The sequence below is a fragment of the Desmodus rotundus genome, chromosome 3 (assembly GCF_022682495.2).
Source record: "Desmodus rotundus isolate HL8 chromosome 3, HLdesRot8A.1, whole genome shotgun sequence".
Classification (NCBI taxonomy): domain Eukaryota; kingdom Metazoa; phylum Chordata; class Mammalia; order Chiroptera; family Phyllostomidae; genus Desmodus; species Desmodus rotundus.
The window spans coordinates 29,644,083-29,664,313 of record NC_071389.1 but is presented as its reverse complement, the minus strand read 5'-3'; the positions used below and the strand labels follow the sequence as shown (position 1 = coordinate 29,664,313).

Below are 20,231 nucleotides of genomic sequence, written 5' to 3'. Positions count from 1 at the left end.
TGCGAGTCGGCGGTCAGCCTGGCACCCCAGAGGCGGCTTTGGCCAGACACCCAGGGGATTGTTGGGGGTGGGGGGAGAACTGTTCAGAAATTGTGTTAGCAACCAGTGAGCCCCAGTGTTCAAGCTGTTTGTTCCGTGAAGGCTGAACAGCCCCACTGCACAGAGGTTTCGAAGACACTGGCCACACCCCTGGGCTACAGCGCAGCACCTGACCTCGTGGAGTGCGGGGTTGGGGGCAGGCTTATTGCCTTTCCCCAACTGTTCCAGGGCTCAGTCTCAACTGACACATACACCACCCTGGGTTCCAGCCACCCTGAGAGCTCTGCCTTCTCACACTTCACCCACCACACCAAAGGCCAGATCATCATGTTCTGACAGAAAGTGAAAGAATAGCTAAACAAGCCTAATGCAGCTGAATCAACACTAAAATACCTAAAAAGACTTTAAGAGAAGTGAGTAGTTGGCTTGGAACCTCGAGTAGGGGGTGCATCCAACACATCCAAGGAATAGAAGCTGCTGGATTTGGCCCACTAGCAGAGCCCAGCCGGCTGGCACGGTGCAAAGGCTGTCGGCCCACTGCACCACTGACCGACTGAGTGACCCCGGAAAGTCAGCTGACCTCCCTGAGCCTCAGCCTCTTCCTCTGTGAAATGGGAAGATTAGAGACTGCTGTGTATCTTCTTTCAGGATTTTAAATGAAATCCTTTTTCATTTTGTTTAAGACTTTGTTTATTTATTTTTACAGAGAGAGGAAGGAAGGGAGAAAGAGAGGGAGAGAAATATCGATGTGTGAGAGAGACATCAATCAGCTGCCTCTCGCGTGCCCCAAACTGGGGATGTGGCCCGCAACCCAGGCATGCGCCTGACTGGGAATTGAACCAGTGACCTTTCACTTCGCAGGTCAGCACTCTATCCACAGAGCCGCACCAGCAGGGGATGAAACCCTTTATGTAAGAAATGACCTGGCATCTCATAAGTGCTCTCTGTTTTTTAAAAAAGGTCTGTTTTTTTAGAGAGAGGAGGAGGGAGGGAGAGAAACATCAATAGGTTGCCTCTTACATGCCTGGCCCGAAACCCAGGCGTGTACCCCGACTGGGAATAGAACCAGCGACCTTTCAGTTCACAGGTTGGTGCTCAATCCATTGAGCCACACCAGCCAGGGCACAAAAAAAGTATTTTTCTAAAGATTTTTAAAAGCTTAATCCTCACCCAAGGATACATTTATTGGTTTCAGAGAGAGAGAGAGGGAAAAAAAAAAAAACAATCAATCAGTTGCCTGCAGAATGTGCACTAACCAACGTGCACCGACTGGGGTGGAACCTGCATCGCAGGCATGTGCCCTGACCAGGAATCAAACCCGAGACCTTTGGTGCATGGGAAGATGCTCCAACCAACCCAGCCACGCTGGCCAGGGCGGTCGGTGTCCTCTATTTTGTAGTCTGTATAGATGTTAACTTTGTTGAAAGTTTTTTGCTCTGATTGCATGCTTAGGGGAAAACCCTGAAACATGGAATGAAGAGTGTGTCCTGGTATGACAGCAGCTGAAGGGATTCCAGCCAGTTGGAGCTCATCCGCCCCAGGAATGGTCAGTCCCGGGGCACTGGCCACACCAGTCTCTGGAACAACAAGTCCCACTGCCTGTAAGGCAGCTCACCCTGCGTGGCACCCTGTGCGACTCAGCCCTCTGACTTCAACACCTTCTCAGCCCTGCCCATCACTGACAAGATAAAATCCAAGCCATTTTCAGGCCCAACTCAGCCTCTGCTGTCACCCCATCTCTCTCTGTGACAGAGCCCTGCCAGACACGCCCTCATTCAGGCACACCACATTGTACACAAGAATTACTTTTGGCGTCCAGCTCCCGTAATTTCTCTTCTGCTATTCCCTCTGCTGGAACACTGTTTCACCTCCCCTAGACTGAACTACTTACTCTTCAAGATAAATTGGATGCTGCCCTGGTTGGTGTGGCTCAGTGTACTGAGTGGTGCCCTGTGAATGGAAAGGTTGCCAGTTCGATCCCCAGTCAGGGCATATGCCTGGGTCGTGGGCCAGGTCTCACGCTGGGGTGTTGGGGATGTGCAAGAGGCAACTAACTGGTGTACCTCTCACACACTGATGTTTTTCTCCCTCCCTTCCCATCTCTCTAGAAGTAAATAAATAAAATCTTTTTATATTAAAAAAAAATTGGAAGCCACCCCCTTGGGGGCTGGGTGAAGTGCCGCCTACGTGATTCTACTGCTCCCATTGGCTGTGCTGGACAGTCTCCACTTCTGTCCTTAGAACTGTGGAGCCCCTGTGGGTATGGAACAACAGGACTAAACCTCAAAGATTGGGACTTAACCTCACACTCCCAGGGTACTCGGCCCCCAGCACTGACGGAAAAGCCCTTCCTCTACAGGCAAACAGGCCAGGGGTTCTCGGGTGGACCCGCAGAGAAGAGAGGAAGACCTGTGGCCCCAGGGTCCCCAAGGCGCCGCCCCGTGGAGGCCGCTGGTGTCACAGACCAGCCCGGAGCTGCCTGCGATTTGCATACCCGAGGTGCACCGCGAAAAGAGTTCACGGCGCTTGAGTTCCAGCCCCACGGGAATCTGTCCACTGTTGCAGGGCACCTGCCTGTTAGAAACGTGCGGTCCATTCAGACAGGAGGCCGGGAGCGCGCACGGCGCAGGCACTAACAACCATAAGTGTGCTGGGGTTGGCTTGCTCTGGTAGGTTCCGAGCTGAAGCAGAGGGGCGTACTCTGGTTTCTCTTCAGAACGTACAAATCTTTCGCCTTTTACTAAAGATTTCCGTGGAGAGGAACAAGTCTGAGTTTTCAAACAATTTTTGAGGCCTCAGTTTTCATGAGGCTATCCTTTAGAAGTTAAAAGACAGATGTCACCCTGGTTGTTATTAGTATGGCTGTCAGTATGTCACTAGCTTTCTGGCTTAAAGTTTTTTGCAGATAAAAAGGATTAATGAGAAAGCCAGGAGTTCTCCACCAAGTACATTTATATTGCAGATGACAAAATACAGGGCTCATGGGGCTAACCTGGCTATATCGCAGATGATAAAATACTGGGTTCATGGGGTTAACCTGGCCCTCTACTTTGTTTTATTCGGCCTGGCACACACTCTTAAAGTTACATTTGGCCCTTTGAAGGCAACTGTGAGGCTGGTGTGGCCCCCAGTGAAAATGAGTTTGACACCCCTGATCCACACCATTTCAGAAGGCTGTGAGTACTTTATTGGGGGGTTTCAGAGCTGGTGACCTCCAAGTTGTGCAGGAATCTGCAGGTCCCACTGACTCCCACATTTTCTGCTTCATGCATTTTACCTCCCCCACTACTATCACCCTAGTCCAAGAGCTCTCCTGACGGATTCACGCAATAGGCTCCCTAAACTGTTCTCTTTAGACTGTTCTTCCCCATCCCACTCTCCCCCTTTGTCCCTCCCAATCCTCTGCTAAATTATTTTTTAAAAACGTTTTTACTTATTTACATATTTTTATATATTTGTCAAGATTCACTTAATTACTTATTTCAGAGAGGGAAACATTGATGTGAGAAAGAAACATGGACCTGTTGGGTTCCATGTTTCAGATCATGGGCTGGCGCTCAACCCACTGAGCCACACCAGCCAGAGCACAGCCAAATTCATTTTTAAATGCAAATATGGCCTTGGCTGGTGTAGCTTAGTGGACTGAGCACTGGCCTGTGAACTGAAGTCACCAGTTCAATTCCCAGTCAGGGCACATGCCTGGGTTGCAGGCCAGGTCCCCAGTCCAGGAGTTGTAAGTGGCAACCCATCGATGTATCTCTTACACACTGATGTTTCTCTCCCTCCCTTCCCCTCTAAAAGTAAACAAAATCTCTTTTTAAAGATTGGCACCTTGGCATATTGAATATTTTAAACTGAAGGAATTTGAGAAAACAGGAACGTCACTTTGACCTGCCCTCCCCACCCCACCCCACCTCACCCTACCCTACCCCACCCCACCCCACCCCACCCCACCCCATCCTACCCTACCTTTGAGACAGATTATAATCAGATCACCAGAGAGGAATAGGGAGGGGCGGTAGGAGGAGTTTGCTGAGGCAATGGTAAACAGCCTAGGACAGGATTGGCCGAGAAGCTAAATGCTTCCAGAGTGCATGGAAAAAAGGAGGGCAGAGGTTGGCTTCCAGGCTTCCTGGTCCCCTGTGGCCCCGTGACCCCATGGCCCTCTGGCTGTCTCCCTCCAGTATGCCTGGGTGATTGTGCTGCAGCTGCCTGCGTTTCCCATTGGGCAGTATTTTAGGGGAAAAGAAACTCAGGGCACAGCCTAGGATTGGGCTGGCCTGGCAGAGGGTGGCAGAGTTATTCTTCCTTGGGTGTTCTAGAAGAGACAAGCTCCAAGGCAGAAGCCCGCTATTCTTCCAAAATTGTGTAGCCTTTGTATCTTATGTTGTATTAGTTTATAAAGTAACCCTATAGAAATAAGATAATTAAAACTTACAGGGGGAAATGATAGAACTCAGGTGTTAAAAGTTTACCCTTAATTGATAGGCTTAAGTGATTAAAGTTGTAACTAAAGAGTTAAAGAGTTTAGCCCCAGTTGGTGTGGCTCAGTGGATTAAGGGCCAGCCTGTAGACTAAAGGGTCACCAGTTCAATTCCCAGTCAGGGCACATGACTGGGTTGGGTTGCGGACCAGAACCCCAGTAGGGGCATATGAGAAGCAACCATACATTGATGTTTTTCTCCCTCTCTTTCTCCTTCCCTTCCCCTAAAAATAAAATCTTGAGTCTGGCACCTTAGACCACTCAGCCATCCCGACACCACAAATAAAATCTTTAAAAAGAAATAGAACAGCCCTGGCTGGTGTGGCTCAGTGGATTGAGTACCAGCTTGCAAACCAAAGGATTACCGGTTCGATTCCCAGTCAGGGCACCTTCCTGGGTTTCAGGCCAGGTCCCTGATTGGGGATGTGCAAGAGGCAACCAATTGATGTATCTCTCACACTTCAATGTTTAAAGAAAACAAAAATAAAGAAACATAAATAAATAAAATCTTTTTAAGAATTCATAAACAGAAAAAAAGTTAGTTTAGTGTTAATCGATAGGCTTAAGTGACTAATGTATGTGGAAAGCTGTTATCCAAAATTGTGAAGCTTTTGCATAAAGACTCCTTTATCACCAAAACTTTGCCTCTGGAATTTTGCTTAGAGGGTGGCTGCGGGCAGCAGGACCCCACTTGCTGTTTGGGAATATCGTCACCCCACTCCCTTCTCCCTAATAACAGGTCATGAAATCCTCAGCGGAGGGGAACCTTCCCCATACCAGGAGGGAAGGTGTCAACCTGATCTCCAAAGACAAAGGGACTCCAAAAAGAATCCTAACCTGTTACACTTACCTCGTACTCTTTGACCTGTCATATTTCTCTACAACTGTCCACTCTTCATCAAACCTAGCATAAAAATACTCACGTTTAACCTTTTCTTCCAGTCTTCAGTTCCCATGCCATGTAAAACTTCAGTAAATGTATATGCTTTTTCTCCCGTTAATGTCTTTGTCCGTTTAATTTCAGATCCACCCAGGGCAAAGAAAGCTTTTTCCTCTCCAACACTACCTTTTCTTTTAGCAAAAGGGATTGTAGGTGAAAAGGGGGCAGCCTAAAAAATCTAACTGAAACTAACCTCACAGGGTGATCTGATCCTAAAACCCTAACTGGTCAGGTCGTGGTGGGTGAGCAGGCCCCAGGCCTATCGACTTCTTTAGTAAAAGGCTTATCTTTACCTTAAGCAAGCCCTGTCCCTGTTTCTGTGCCCTTTTAACTCTTTCGGGAATAAAATAGCATTTAAATAAGGAAAAACGTCATAAATGAACACTTACAGAGCATGTTTAAGTGACAGGCACTGAGGAAGCAGAGATTAATAAGGCCCCACTCCCGGGATCTTTCTCCAGGGATATTCAGATCCTCAGGAAGGCGAAGTGCATAATGAACAGCAGCTGTAGCATGGGGAGTCTTCAATCACCAGAAGAGTAAATCCAGGGCCAGAGGACTAGTGCCTTCAGGACCAATGAATTCATGAAAGAGAAGCTGCTGTTTGCAGCCACTAGTAAATTTTGAGTGCCCTCAAAGTGAAACATACTTCGTCATGAGGGCAATGGGGACGTTGAGAGACTTAATAAAGGGAGGCAGGCTGACAGCCTCAGCTAAATCTAACAACAGTGTGCAGAATGGTTGGGGGGTGAGGGCTGGGCGCTGGAATGAAGGCGGGAAGCCTAGTTAAAACCTTGCAGTAATTCCTGCCACAGACAGTATTGACAGAACTGGGGCTGAAAGAGGTGAACCAGCTGTGAAAATCTTGTAAAGGAGGAAAAATAATTTTTCCTCTACTCTGAGCTCTTGGCTGAGATCCCTGTAATGAAAAATTAAAATAAAAACAAACAAGAAAAACAAGTTTATTAACATGTATACTTCATGTATACATAGGAGAGACCCAGGGAAAAATGAATAACTCCCTAAGGTGGCCTAAAATGCCCGCTCAAATACCATCGTCAGCTAAAGACAAAAGCAAGAGAAGTGCGGGCCGCCAGGGAGGGCACAGTAAACAAGGGCAAGGCTTGTTAGGCAGATTCCAGTGGTGCCTTCTCTCCACTGACGATTCTCTTGGGTTAGTCATCTTTTTCCTGGTACAAAGAGGGAGGCGACCTTACAAATGGAGATTTCCTTTATAAATATAAGTTTCCCTTACAAAAGGGTAACTTGTACTCTATTTTCAGAGCTCCTCCTGTTTCTCAAAATAATCATCTTAAAATAATTCTTAGGCCCTGAAAGGCATGTTTTGGCTTGGCATATTCGGCTACCCTTCTTACGCGGTAGAAGCTACGGGAAGCAGATGTGAAGAGGAGTAATGCCAGGATGAGATCTAGCTTTCTTGGCTTGGGAACCCACGGAAACGAGCAACACCATGGGGTCCGAACTGGGGAAAGAAGAGGAAGCTCAATTTGGAACTGAATCTGAGGTTCCGTGGGGCATTTAGAAAGCGATCTCCGGAGGCAGCTCTGAAATTAAAGGGGCTGAGCTGAAAAGCTCTGAGACGGTTATAAGAATACACGGGGCGGGCGAGAGTGCCCCGGGACCGAGTGTTGAGTGCGAGGGAAAACTATTTCGGTTTTCAGCGTGGCCAGAAGGTTAGGCTCAGGCCAAGCCCACGCCCTCCCCTCCCCCTCGGCCCCACCCACACAGCCCCGCACCGGGCGCGAAACGTCCTTCGCGCGCCTCGCTCGCCGAGCATGCTGGGAGCGGAAGCCCACTCCGAGGACAGAGCATGTCGGGAGATGTAGTTTGAGACAGGCCCAGAATTCCTCGCAAGACCTGGCCTTGGGTCACTTAAAGGGCAGGTCCAGAAAGCGATGATGCTCCCGGGGCAGGGTTCCCCTCCGGCGGCGGCACGAGGCAACCCGGGCCGCATCCCCTCTCCGCATAGCGTGGCATTTCCACGCTTCCACGATCTGCTCCACCTGCAGGGGAAAGCCGGTCACCATGGAGTCCCCCAGTGCCCCCACCCCCCCACCCCCCCACCCCCCATCCCACAACCGTGGTCCGCCCTCCCCGGCGCGCCTTTCCCCCATGCTGCCGAGTAGATCTGAGCCTGGATCCTCGCGTCCGCACCGGGATGAGCGGCTCCCGCCGGTTTTGCTCTTCCAGGGCGCTCAGCTCCGCCGGGGCCAGCAGGGCCAGTCTCAACTCCCGCACAATCGGGGCCGCTACATCGGCCACAGGCCTCTCCAGCACCGCCTGTGAACACCAGTCCTGAGCCTGGGCGAGCGGGGTCACCTGGCTTGCTGCCCCCCACCCACTCGCCGGGTTCCTGCGGCCCGATCCTTCAGCACCCTCAGCCCGAGTTCCCCTTCTCCCCACTCACCGCGCCCACGCGAGCCCAGCTCCGGGCCGCCAGGATGAGATCGGCCTCGTCCACGCGAAGCTTGTCACTGCGCAGTAGGGGCAGCAACGCGGACGCTGACAGCTCCAGGAAGCCGCGAGTCCGAAGCGCCTCCTGTGGGTCCGAGAATGGGTCAGGGAGGAGCAGAATGAGGTATGCGGGTTGTGAGTACGAAAATGAGGAGCTGTACCTGGCTGTGGGCCTCTATGAAGGCTATGCAACGCTCCTGCAATGGTCCCAGGCCAAAGGTTACAGCCACCTGGAGCAAAATGAGGGAGATCAAGTTAAACATGAGAGTCCATGTTGCCTAGCCCTATGCACTGGGGACTACCTGCCTGGTCCAGCAAAACCCACCTGCAGGGCCTCACAAACCAGCTCCACATCCAGCACCTTAACCACAAACTCCAGGCATATCTGGGAACAGAAATGATTGTGAGTTGTGCTGAGGTATCCTTATTCCCAGAACCCAACTCCACCCCAGAAGCAGTGAGCAGGCTTGGAGCAGTCAGCCACCTAGGCTCCTAGCAGCCCCAGGCCCATAGGCTCCCAGACAGGTAATCAGCCTTGGCGAGCCAAACCCAGCAGCCTACCTTGTAGCACACTCACCACTAATCAGACTAAATAAGAGCCATGCAAAAATTCCATTCTCCCTTTCACTTGGGACACTTACCTTCCTCTACTTGTCCCCTCTTCTGACTTAAAGACACTCGAAAGCACAACTAGAAACTTGAGTTTCATCCATGACAGCTTCCTCTCATGAAAAGAACTGGGTCATGCCAGTTCCACTTCCCTCAAAGCCAGGAAGCGCTTCGCTGGGCTTCCAGTGCCACCGCCATTCCTATCGGGCTGGCGGATCTTTCCCATCTCTCCCAGTCCCCTCTCCCCTTAGCTTCCAAATCCTCACTCCCTTACTGGAAACCTCCAATGAATCTCCACTACCCTCTGGGTAAAAGAAGTCCAAATTTTGAAGGTCCTGCATGAACCAGCCCCTGGTACCCTCTCCAATCTCATCGCTCCCTTGCCTCTTCTCACCCTCTTAGTCCAGCCACACTAAAAGTCTCACCAGCTCCTTTTGTGCCTCTGTGACTAGAATGCCATCTTTCCACTTCCCTTCTGGACAAACTGCTACCCATTCTACCTGACCCAACACAAAAGTTTCCTTCTCCAGGAAGTCTTGCTCTCCTCTATCCCTGGTGGTGAGAGTAGAGAGAGAGAGAGAGAGAGACCCTCTGTACAGTCGCAGCGCCATTTACCCTCAACTATCACACTTCTTATGCCACTGGGTTAAGGGAGGTCAAGCTGAAGACTGAAGAGGCCGTGTAGCCCGGCCTCCCGCACAGGAGAGTTTTCCTGTGTCTGTCTCTCTGTGAAGAATGAGGATCAAGGCTGACTTATCTTGGTGTCTACAGCACCAGCCATAAACATGCCACATGCCCCCACAGCACACACAAGGCCTGCACATATCCTTTTGCACACAGGCACACACAAATGCCTATTTACGCAGAGAGATATCTGTACTTCTCCTTGTACTGGTACATGTTCTTCTCCAGGACAGAATGAGTATGAGGCAGGGTATGAACTGAGCCCGTAAGAGGCAAGGGAAACGGAGGAACTGAGGCAGGGGCCTGCCACTCAAACCCACCTCTCTCAGTTCGTCCAGCCCATACTCCACAGCCGCTGTCAGCACCTCCAGCACCTGCAAAGTAGGTGGTTGGAGTGGGAGTTTTCCCTGTCCCTCAGCCCACCCCTCCCTCTCACATCCCTGCCCAATGGGCTTACAGAATGGCGGTGCAGCTTGACACTGTTGGTGTACAAGAACTCCAGCACTGCCAGGAAGGCCTCAGCTGGTACAGTGCTTAGCACCACGGGGCTAGGCACCCCAGGACCTGGCTCTGGGCCCAGAAGTCGTTGGAAAAAATTGCATCTACAGGCCAACAAGCACCGGTGGGCAAACACCTCCTGCCGTTCTTGACCGACCACAAAGCGAACATCACTGTGGGAGAGAAGGGCAGAGAGCCAGGGAGAAGAGGCCAGAGTTCAGGGTGCAACTCTACGCTTTGCATTTGCCCATTCTGGGCCTTTGTTTCCTTGTCTGTCATATAAGGAAACCAGCCGAAGGTCGGGGACACACAAACCTAGGTTCTAGTCCCAGCTCCATTCTATAGTACCGAAGGCAAGTGACTTTCTACCTTTGAATCTCAGGTTTCTCCCCCATGAAACTGGGTGGTAATCCCAAACCCTCAGGTCTCAGAGGAAGTGACTGTGCTTGTTCACTGAGGGAGCAACCAGGGCTGATGCAAGATTGATCCCACACACCCCTCTCCTCCCCAGACTGAGTCCTGGGGGGAGGGAAGTTCTTGGCTCCTCCTCCACAGACTGCAAACTCAGCTTTTTCAGTCCCTCCAGGCAGGAGAGGGTGGGAGGACGGGGGTACAGAGTGCATTGGCTGCAAACAGACTTGGCAGTAATGCACGATCAAGAGGCCAGACCACATTTTCCATCTTCGTGATCACTTCCGGCCCTAGCCTCTAGGCCTCTGACAACACTGTGAGTAGGAGGCAGGAGATGAAGCTTGAGTTTCTGGAGCCTCCTAGTCCCCGACCCAAGGCCTAGGCTTCCCGTTACCCAACCAGACTGCCATCCCCAAAGCAGCAGGCTTATGAGAGTCACCAGCCCCGGCGGAGGAGCCCAGCTCTGAGCCAGTGAGGACGGAAAGCTGCATTCTAGTTCTCCCTTCCAGTCTTGCCCCCATACTCTGCCCCTGGTTTCAGACACCGCTTGCATCCTTGGCAGACAGTGAGCCGCAGGCGCACCCTCGAACCACCTCCAGTCTGAGTCTGGCTCAGTCCCTTGAGCGTTGTTCCTCTTGTGAATCCCCAGTTCCCAGAGCAGGGTCATCTGCTCCTCTGGCTCGCCAGGGCAGAACTCAAGTTATAACCCATCTTTCAGGATCCAGGGGGTAGCAGAGGGCTCTTCTCTGCCAGGAGCCCAAGATCCAAAACAAGGAAAGCCTTTGCCTGAGGTCACACAGTCACTGGACTGCAGCCCCCACTGCCCTCCACCTCTGGCTCTCAGGATATTATGGCCCCTGAGTTCAGCAAGGTCAAGTCCTAGTTCCCCTCCTCTTCTGTACCCAGGGCTTCCTCAGTCATGGGGCCAGCAGAGCCAGCTATCAAAACCCCACAGTCAGGGCCCACCCCCTCACCTGTACAGGCGGTTGTTGACGAGACTTCGGAGTGCTTTGGAAAAGGGCTCAGCCTCCCCATGCACAACCAGTCCAGGGGTCTCCATGGATGGGGTGGGACAGGGGAGTAGGTGGGCAGAGTAGCCTAGTAGGCCTGAGGTCGTTGGTACGTGGCAGGAGGCAGGTGGGAAGGAGCAGGAGGCCAGGCCAGGCCTTACAGCTGGCAAGGAGACTAGAAAGGCATGAGAGGGAGGGGCAGAAGTTTGGGAGGCCTGTTTGTTGTGAAGCTGTTTAGAGATGCGACAGGAGACTCCCAGGCTCCTGAAGAAGGCATTAGAGGCTGGTGGAGGAGACCACGGGCTGGGCTTGGAGATGGGGCCTCAGGGAGGGGACAGAGAAAGGCTGAGGTGGAGCTGACCAGACAGGGAGGAGAGGCTAGCTGCAAATGAGGCCTCAGCTGGGAGCCTGCCCAGGCACCGGCTAGGGTGGGAAGCCTGTGGGTTTCCAAGGAAACTGGAGCCTGGCCTGAGGAGGCCACGCCCAACTCCCACAGGCCTAGGGAAAACTTCAGACCTCAGAGGGGGCCTAGGCAGAGTTGGAGGGTTTTAGCACCCTGGCCCTTGCCTCTCCTGGGCTCCCATCCCTCCACCCCACATGCACACAGGGTTAGAATCAGGTTATCCGGGTCTGGGAAAACCCCCTCCATGAGGGAGGGAACCAGGAAGGGAGTGCTCACCCAGCAACCCCTGACAACTTCACAACACAGGCGAGAGGCCCTTGCCCAGGGAAAGCCCTGGACAGTTTTCAGGGCCCAGACAGGACTTCTTTGGGAAGGGACAGTCCTGTCTCTCCCAGAGAGGGGCCAGGTGAGGAGGTGTCACACTCGTGTTGCATTTCAGGGATGCCGGTGGCCATGACACCGGCATCCCTGCAATGCAACACAAGAGGTGGCAAGCTGAGGACAAGCCCCAGAGTACTTGGGTCAGCAGGAGTCGGCAGCCTGGAAGCCCAGAGTGTCAGCGCAGCCCCTCCACCCCGCCCTCCCCTGGTGCTAAGGCAGCCTTGAGTTCAGGAAGTCGGCCAAGCCCCACCCTAGCTCTGCTCCGGGAGCGGAAATGTTTGGTCTTGTTTAGACTGAAGGAGAGCTCATAGAGTCATGGAGAGTCCTGATGTGCTCCTTCCTGTGGACCCAGATCCTGATTCCTGAGCAGCTGCACCCACGGCTTTGACATCTCCCCATCTCTCAGGCCTCGCATTTTCGTACAAGTGAAGAGTAAAGAGCCATTCTTCTTATGGGGAGACATGGACAGTGGCTTAAAAACCCTGGGGTGGGGACACCTTTCTGGCCAGAGCCCTGTCTACATCTGCTCCCTCAGCCGTCCTTGTCATGGTAGACTGTTCCTGGGCTCCAAGCTTCTGTTGTGCCCTTTCCCCTGATGACTCAGGCACCCGGTACTCAGCACGTGCTCCCAGCAGTGACACTCCCAGGTTAAGCCAGAGCCAGGAGGGAGGGAGGAGTGCTTGCCTGGCAACCCAGGGCAACTCCACAACACAGGCAAGGGGCCCTTATTCTCCCACCTGCCAGCTAGGCCAGCCAGGCTGCAAGAGCGGGAGGCCAAAGGCTGCAGGTGACTCAGGGTGCCCGCGGGAGTTTCGGGAGAGGAGGGCAGCCATCCCAGAACTGATTCTGGAGGTAGGGCCAGAGGCCAAGTGCAGAGGGTGGAAAGAGCTTCCTGAGTCATCTGCCTCCAGCCTCAGCCAGCTGTGGGGAGAAATCTGTGCCCACCTTTGTAAGCATAGGTATGGGTGGAAGGTGCCTGCATTCAATACCCCCAGGGCAAGAAGGATGTGTGGGGTTGGAGTTGGGTCTGTCTGTCCCTCCTTCTGGTTAGGGGTTGGAGGCACCACTGTTTAAGCTGAAGCACAAGGCAGTCTACCCTTCTGCAGGCAGTCAGGTAGAAGGGAGAAAAGGAGCTTAATTAGCTAACCTCTACAGTGCCCAGGGGAAGGTGGAGCTCAGGGCGCAGGGACTAGCCCAAGATGATAGTTTCAGCAGCACCTCTTCCCTTGCTTGTGTCCCAAGCAGCCCTTAACCCTCTAAGCACCTAGGACTCCACTCAGCCCTGGACTGTTTGATTTCCTGGTCTCAAAAACACAGGTAAGAAGGGGTGAGGGGGTAAAAACCTTGATTATTGAGTAAGCAACTGGATGGTACTCAAAGATGGCAAGTGAAAGCCACCCAGTCCAGGTGTGGGTCTTCAGCCAGCAGGTCGATGGCTGGCAGGCCTGTGCCCCCAGGACGCCAGGAGGAGGAGACAGCCAAAGACCTCGGGTTGAAACTGTCATTGGTGCGGGCGCCAGGCCACCTGCCCAGCATCGATGAGGCCCGATCAGCAGGTCTGGGCTCAGCCTCCCGCCGTGGCTCCATGCTCGGTCTGGCCACCTCCTTTTCCCGCCGCAACTCTCTGGCTGGACCAGGCATGGGTCCTGGGGGTCGGCGACCATCCTTGGGCCTAGTGCCCCCTTTAAGTTCGCGGATCAGCTTCTCAGGGTTGCCCCTGGGACTTCCCCGGAGGATGGCGCCCTCATATCGCACTGAGCCAGTGCCTGGGGAGCGCTGGGAGGCCACTCGAGCACAACGTGCCCTGGAGGAAACGCTGGCCGAGAGACTGCACGACACATGCTACTCTGGCACCAAGGCTGGGCTGCTGGCTCGGGAGCTGTGTGAACTGGTGCATATCCGCCTGAGAGAACTCAGCCCACCGCGCTACAAGCTGGTGTGCAGCGTCGTGCTGGGGCAGCACACTGGCCAGGGCGTGCACGTGGTCAGCCGCGCGCTCTGGGACGCAGGGCATGATGGCCTGGCCTCCGCCACCTTCACCAACGCCTCGCTCTTTGCAGTGGCCACGGTCCATGGGCTCTACTATGAGTGAGGAAGCGGCAAGTTCTGCAAAAATGGTTTATTATCCCAGGAGGAGGCCCTCCCTAGGGCGCACATCCCAATAAATAAATGTCTTGTCAATAAATAAAAGTGGTCCATAAATAACGCCCCCTTGCTGGGGGCTAAGGCTCAGGCTTTTCTTGGAGAAGGGGTAGGAGGCAGCTATGACAGGCAGCCTCCAACCCCAGTAAAGCTGGTCCCTGATTCCCTGGGGAACTAAGCCCAGAGCCCCTAGTTTGGCACCAAAGGGACAGGGAGGGCCACAGAGGCAAGGGCCAGAGCCTCACAGGCACAGACCTCAGGCCTGAGAGCTTGGGTCACAGCCTGCTCTGCAGGCTGGGGCTAGGCTGAGCAGCGGTCCCGGAGCAGGTGCAGAGCATCACGGAGCCGCTGCCGCAGGTCAAGGGAACAACCCAGCTGCCGAAGGTGGGATGCGAGGTAAGTACAAGCGCTCCGATTGCGGGCAACAAAAGTCACAAGGAGGGGCTCCCAGCCACTGAGGATCAGCTTGGTGTGGTCTCCATAGAAGTTCACCTGCGCACAGGAAGGTGCCCTTGATGAGGGCACAGGCCCCAGGTCCAGTTTCCTCCCCCCCATCCTGGCCTCCTGGACCATCCCCCAACTCCAGGAGGAGCTCTTACCTGGACAGTGCCATCACTAAACAGCATGAGTAGGGCCTGGTCAGTCTTGACCCACTGCAGTAAAAGTGGGGGGACAGGTACCTCCACTTCTTCCACACTGGGCAGGTCTCCACCCTGGGAGCAGGGCCAAGTCACTTGTCTGACACGAGTCAGGCCCCTCCCATAGACACCTCCCTTAGAGGTTCAGCCTTCAGCTTTGTGCCCCTCCACCAAGGGGAATAAGAAAGGACTAGGGTGTGTTAGTCCTCAACGTGCCCCGCCCTAGTCCACACACCTTCATGAGGCGCTGCTCCATGTAGGAGGCGAAATACCGTAAGACACCCAACTGAGGCTTCAGGGCCCGAGGCACAGCACCCACAGAGAAGGAGAAGTGCTTTGTGCTGGTGGGGTTGTAATGCACAGTCCTGGAGGAGAGCAGACAGCGGTCAGAGGGAGTCCTGCACTGACGCCCCTCCCCTGGGAGACCCCCAGTCCCCGAGCCCAGGAGCGCACACCAAGATGCACCCGCATTAGGTACAATGGCCTGGAGGCAAGGCACCCCGTAACAGCACTTACTTTCTGTTGGCCGACAGGGCCATGTGTGTGCCATTGTTGAAGAGCACAGCCACGCGGCGGCTGGACAGCTGATACCCAAAGCCAAACTTGTTTGAGTAGTCAACCCACTTGCTGACCCACACCAGAGGCTCTGGCTGCGCCAGGGGAGCTGGGTTCTGTTCCGCTGCCATAGGAGAGGCAAGAGTAAGGACCTGTACCTGGCCTCCCAGCCAAAGAATTTCTACCACCATTCACTTGTACCAGACCATCCTTACCTGGGGGCATGAAGGCCAGACAGTTTCTCAGGGCACAGAGGGCTGACTCCACCACGGTGGCCACAGTCAGACCTTCTTCAAACCCTACAGGGAATGGGCTACTCAGAACTAGGCATGAGTCCCCTAGGACCCAGGCCATGCCCTTCTGCCCCTTCTTCCCTCTGGTCCCTGGTCTGAGCCCCAGCAACCTCTAGCACCTCTCATATTCCTGGCTGCTCACCATCTCCGCTACTCGCCAGGGTCCCACGGGGTGAGCTATCTTCAGGTGCTGTCTCCACCAGGCTGAGGGGTGCTGGACCGGAGGCTGCTGGAGCCTGGAGGGTTGGGTAGGGCAAGGGAGTGAGAAAGGCCCCGAAATCCAAATCCTTGAGAGCCCACGACCCAGCCCTGCCCTGGCAGCCAGGGCACCCCAGGTCAGCCCTGCCTGTCTAATGAGACACAGCCAATTAGGCCACCACAGAGCTAGATGCTTCACTAGCCTCTTTCATCCTGAGCTTCCTGCAGCTGCTAGGATGGGGGTGAGTCAGGGGAACACCGCTCACGTGAGCACCTCACCTCAGGCCTGGCATCCTGAGGGCCGATGGACGTCCGAGTGAGGCCACTCACCAAACAGGAAACCTCATCCCGCTCCTCGGGTTGGTTCTTACCTGGATGGGGGCAAATATAACCCTCAGAATCCTGCTTCCCGCAGGGATGATACTGATTGGCACACCTAAGTGCCTGTATAACACACGTTCTCCCCAGGGGCTCACACTCACACCTCCACCAGGTATGTGTATGTAAAAAGCCCCCCACCGCCGCTTTGTATCCTCAAAACCACTGGCATCCCAAACTCACTTTTGTTCTTCTTCCTGCCAAAGAGGCTCTTGGTAACTTTGACAAACAGAACCCTGGCTGGGTTATGGGGTATCAGGTCTGGGACTGTCACACAGCTGTTGACAGGGAGCCGGTCGGGGGTGTAGCCCTGAGGAGTGGAGCCATGTGAGCAGAAGAGAGGCCCCAGGGGGTCCCCCATCTGCCCCCCCGTTCAATCCCCTGAGGATGTGCACACCGGACTCAGGTGTCTGGTGAGCCACAGACCTTGGTAAAGAAGTCATGGCGCAGGATCTGGTCAATGGAGGGGCGGTCCTGGGGCGAGGCTCGAAGGATGGCTGCCAGGAGCTGCCGGGCAGGCAGTGAGAGGCTGGCGGGGAGCGTGTAGTGAACCTGTTTGATGCAGCGGTACGTCTCCTTCAGGTCGACTGTCTCAAAGGGGGGACTCCCACACAGCAGTGTGTACCTGTGGGACAGAGATAAGGGACCAGGAATAAAGTGGAAGGTATGCCCCACCCACGCAGCCATCTGTGTGCACATGACCAGGGACTCACATGACACAGCCCAGGGACCACACATCTGCTTCTGGGCCATGGCCCTGCCTCTGCAGCACTTCTGGAGCTACATAGTTAGGGGTGCCACAGATGGTCCTGAAAAGAGGTAGGGAAGAGAAGGGAAGGTTCAGACCCAGCCAGCTAGCCCCCGCCCCATCCCTGCCCCCACTGTGAGTCCAGACAAAGCAGCTGCCTGTCACCAAAGGCCAGAGAACTTCTGCTTGTCCTGGGACAATGGACGCTGGGGATGGCAGCTGATTCCCCGCCCACCTGCCTGGCCCAGCTGCTCAGCTGCTCTGTAGGACAGGGAGAGGCCCTGGCCCCCGACCCAGCCTCCTCCTCCACGGTCAACGAGGGTCCACCACTGATCCCTTCCTCTACTCCCGTCTGCCAGACACACCCATACAGGCCATCACCTCCTATGGTCTGTGCCACATACACACTCCAACACCAGCTGTCGCTCTCCCATGAACACTCGTCTGCCACACATGCTATCTGTGTCAGTCACAGCCACAGCAGGGTCTTCTTACACACACACAGGGTGTCATGTCCTGCCATTCCCACGCTCTCTGTCTGTCTGACATACACAATGCTTATGTCACCTTCCCCCATCCACACACAAGATAGGTCAAACGCCTCCAAGAACCCTTATACCCCCACCTGTCTCAAGGACTCAGACACCCTCAGCCTCTCCATCAGTCCCCAGTGGCCCCGGCTGTCACCTCCACCTTCACACACAAACAGCCCATCATCCCTTCCCCATCTATCACACACACACGGGCAGTCGTCTCCCTTCCCACATACTGTCTGCCCGGCACGTCATGTGCGTCTCACACGGACTGTGGCCAACCCCCGCCCCACCTCCGCCTTAAACACTCACTTCTTCCTACGCTCTGGGGGCTCCAACCGGGCTGCCAGCCCAAAATCCCCCATCTTCAGTTCCATGTTCTCAGTGATAAAGAAATTTCCTGGACCGGGGCAGAGAGGTGCGTCAGACTCCTTCCTCTTTGCATCCCCACCCCCACCCCCACCTCCACATGCAGACCCAGAAGTCTCACCCAGCTTGAGATCTCGGTGCAAGATGCCTCGCTGGTGCAAGTATTTGAGTCCCGAAAGGATCTGTCGCAGGTAGTAGCGCACCTCTGGCTCCAACAGGGTGTGCCGGGCCTTCCAGATGTGGGCCAGAGACTACGGAGAGCCACTGTCTCAGTCCCTGGTCTACCCTCCCCGGCCCTCCCTCCCTCTGAGCTGGATGGAGAAGAGGCAAGATCTCCAGCTTTGGATCTTAAGGCCCCTTTACCCTTACTCCGCATCACCATCCCTCACCTTTCGGCTGCAGAGCTCCAAGAAAATGTATATGTTGTCAGCATCCTCAAAGTGGTGCGAAAAACGCACGATGTGGCGGTGCTGCAGGCCGCGGTGCAGCTCAATCTCATTTAGGATCTGCGATAGGGGTTTGGGGTTGTCATCCTCCAAGGGCTCCCACGCCACAGTCCCCAACCCACCCCTGGTCCGCTGGGCCTGGGCCCGGGCCCACCTTCTCGCGCTGATGCGGCTTGGTGATGCGGCTCTGCGAGATGACTTTGACCGCGTAGGCATTGCCGGTCTCTGTGTCAGTGGCTTCATAGCAACGGGCGAAGCCCCCCTATGAGGAGGGGGCATCAGGCATGGTGCTCCAAGGGAGGCCGGGAGGCCGGATCTGGCCCGCAGAGGTCCCAAGCGCCCCCATCGCGCTCGGAGCGGGCAAAGAGGATGGCAAGGGCCCCACTTCACCCTCGCTAACACCACCCCCGCCAACACCACCCCCGCTCACCTTGCCCAACAGGCGGCCTTTGAAGTAGGTGCGGCCGCTGCCTGGGTCCGTGATGAGGCGCCCGGGGTCCGGTGCCGGCGGCCCGGCCAGCGTCTCCAGTTCAAGTCCGGGCATGGCACTAGGAGGCGGCCCGGGCCCGGCTGGGGGCGCGGGCGGAGCGGCCGCACGCTGGAAGGGACGCGGGGACAGGATGCCAGCCGCGGGCTCCATGCGGACTGCGCGTCGCAGCGCGGGCCGGGCTAGTTCTCGGTTCCGCCTGGCCGGGGCGGTGCGTGGCGCTGCCCGGATTTGTTACACTGGGCTCGCGCCTGAGGGAGCCGCAGTTTTTATCAATGAACGCCTGCCCCCTCCCCGGCGTCTCGTCATTGAGAGACCGCCCTCTTCCTGGCGGCGAGTCACCGGGAAGCCACATCCCTCCCCATGCCTTACGTCATCAGGAAACTCCTCCTCCCACCCAACCCACCTCGAGGCCCAGCCTTCTGTTCAAGCCTTAAACACGCAGCCGTACTGCTAGTCAACATGCCGATTCCACCTTGCTGCAGGGGCCCGCTGTTGCTCCGTCCCCGTCCACCCGCCCTGGTTACTGGGGGGACCATTTCTTTTCCAATCCTTTGGGGTTTATGCCGAAGTCCGAGTGGGTTCTGGGCATCTGGGGAGTTTCCCCAGCAACTAGGTGGACCAACGTTCCAGCCGGGAGGGGAGAGGCAAGAACGGCGCTGACTTCCACCCGGGCGCGTCACCAACACTCCCCTTTAAGTGTTTAGGTTGCCGGCCAGAGCCTCCAGGCCCAGCCCAATGCTGCCCTCTTTAGGGCCTTGGAGAAGTTGCACACTCCCGAGTCGAACCCGGCTTGCGCAGGAGGCGGGAGGAGCGGAGCGGGGCGCGGGGCCTGGGGCCGCCATGCTAAGATTTGGGGTCAAACAGAGCCTGGCATTCAAGGTTTTTACCATGAGCCGGGTCATATCTTTCGCTACCCACTTTCACACTCACTGAAGGGGCAGGTTGAGGGTTCCTGCGTGGTCCCCTGTTCCCTTTCCCTGAAAACACCCACTGCCCTGAATCTAGCAGCCAGGCTAGAAGGTGAAGAATAGGAACTGGATGTTCTCAGACCTAGCAATGGACGATTGAGCAAGCGGTCCGGGGGAGCCATCTTGACCTCTAGAACTCTGATCCATGCCCACCCTTCCCGGGGCCAGAGACAGAGTTGGGGTCTTAACTCCTCTGAGTGTTTGTCCTAGGCCCTAGGACCTAGGGTCACATGCTTCCTCCTGGCCTTGTCCCGCTCACCTTTCTGCCCTCAGTCTATGATGCAATCAATTATTAAGCCATTCATTTCTCAAAGATTTATTGAGAGCACCTGCTAAGTGCCTAGCACAGTCTGAATAAGACTGGTCAAGCCCTGGTCCAGCGGATTGAGCACCGACCTGTTCGATTCCTGGCCAGGGCACAAGCCGTAGTTGCCGACCAGGTCCCCAGTTGGGGGCGTGCCAGGGGCAACAGATGAGGTTTCTCTCCCTCTCTTCCTCCCTCCCTTCCTCTGTATCTAAAAATAAATAAATAAAATCTTA

At 55.0% G+C, this 20,231-nt stretch overlaps 3 protein-coding genes and 1 non-coding gene across 10 annotated transcripts; 2 read left to right on the top strand and 2 right to left on the bottom strand.

Moving 5' to 3' along the window:
- The first annotated feature begins 2,735 nt into the window (after positions 1-2,735).
- On the top strand, positions 2,736-2,851 carry LOC112314671 (U5 spliceosomal RNA). Its single transcript, XR_002975806.2, has one exon. It is a non-coding gene; the product is annotated as a U5 spliceosomal RNA (small nuclear RNA).
- Positions 2,852-7,219: 4,368 nt separating this feature from the next.
- Positions 7,220-11,509, bottom strand: BTBD19 (BTB domain containing 19). Of its 2 annotated transcripts, XM_024571024.3 has the most exons (8): positions 11,114-11,509; positions 9,688-9,901; positions 9,551-9,604; positions 8,263-8,322; positions 8,099-8,167; positions 7,891-8,022; positions 7,638-7,763; positions 7,220-7,486 (listed from the first exon to the last, which is right to left on the bottom strand). In XM_024571024.3, exons 1-8 carry the CDS (start codon positions 11,197-11,199, stop codon positions 7,352-7,354), a joined length of 876 nt encoding a protein of 291 aa, XP_024426792.1. In that variant the 5' UTR covers positions 11,200-11,509; the 3' UTR covers positions 7,220-7,351. The 2 variants fall into 2 exon arrangements, with proteins under 2 accessions (XP_024426792.1, XP_045060267.1); XM_045204332.2 differs by lacking the exon at positions 9,688-9,901 and having other exon boundaries at positions 8,263-8,350; positions 9,409-9,604.
- Positions 11,502-14,025, top strand: DYNLT4 (dynein light chain Tctex-type 4). Of its 5 annotated transcripts, none has more exons than XM_045204339.3 (3): positions 11,502-12,720; positions 13,179-13,250; positions 13,336-14,025. In XM_045204339.3, exon 3 carries the CDS (start codon positions 13,366-13,368, stop codon positions 14,023-14,025), a length of 660 nt encoding a protein of 219 aa, XP_045060274.2. In that variant the 5' UTR covers positions 11,502-12,720; positions 13,179-13,250; positions 13,336-13,365. The 5 variants fall into 5 exon arrangements, with proteins under 5 accessions (XP_045060274.2, XP_045060272.2, XP_045060271.2 ...); XM_045204337.3 differs by having other exon boundaries at positions 13,176-13,250; positions 13,355-14,025; XM_045204336.3 differs by having other exon boundaries at positions 12,718-12,785; positions 13,179-14,025.
- On the bottom strand, positions 14,023-19,393 carry PLK3 (polo like kinase 3). 2 transcript variants are annotated; one of them, XM_053921031.2, is made up of 16 exons: positions 19,127-19,393; positions 18,664-18,971; positions 18,388-18,495; positions 18,177-18,293; positions 17,909-18,038; positions 17,731-17,818; positions 16,851-16,946; positions 16,564-16,762; positions 16,321-16,447; positions 16,039-16,130; positions 15,704-15,797; positions 15,484-15,567; positions 15,230-15,392; positions 14,949-15,078; positions 14,675-14,788; positions 14,023-14,567 (listed from the first exon to the last, which is right to left on the bottom strand). In XM_053921031.2, exons 2-16 carry the CDS (start codon positions 18,871-18,873, stop codon positions 14,376-14,378), a joined length of 1,944 nt encoding a protein of 647 aa, XP_053777006.1. In that variant the 5' UTR covers positions 18,874-18,971; positions 19,127-19,393; the 3' UTR covers positions 14,023-14,375. The 2 variants fall into 2 exon arrangements, with proteins under 2 accessions (XP_053777006.1, XP_053777005.1); XM_053921030.2 differs by lacking the exon at positions 19,127-19,393 and having other exon boundaries at positions 18,664-19,030.
- Positions 19,394-20,231: the final 838 nt, after the last annotated feature.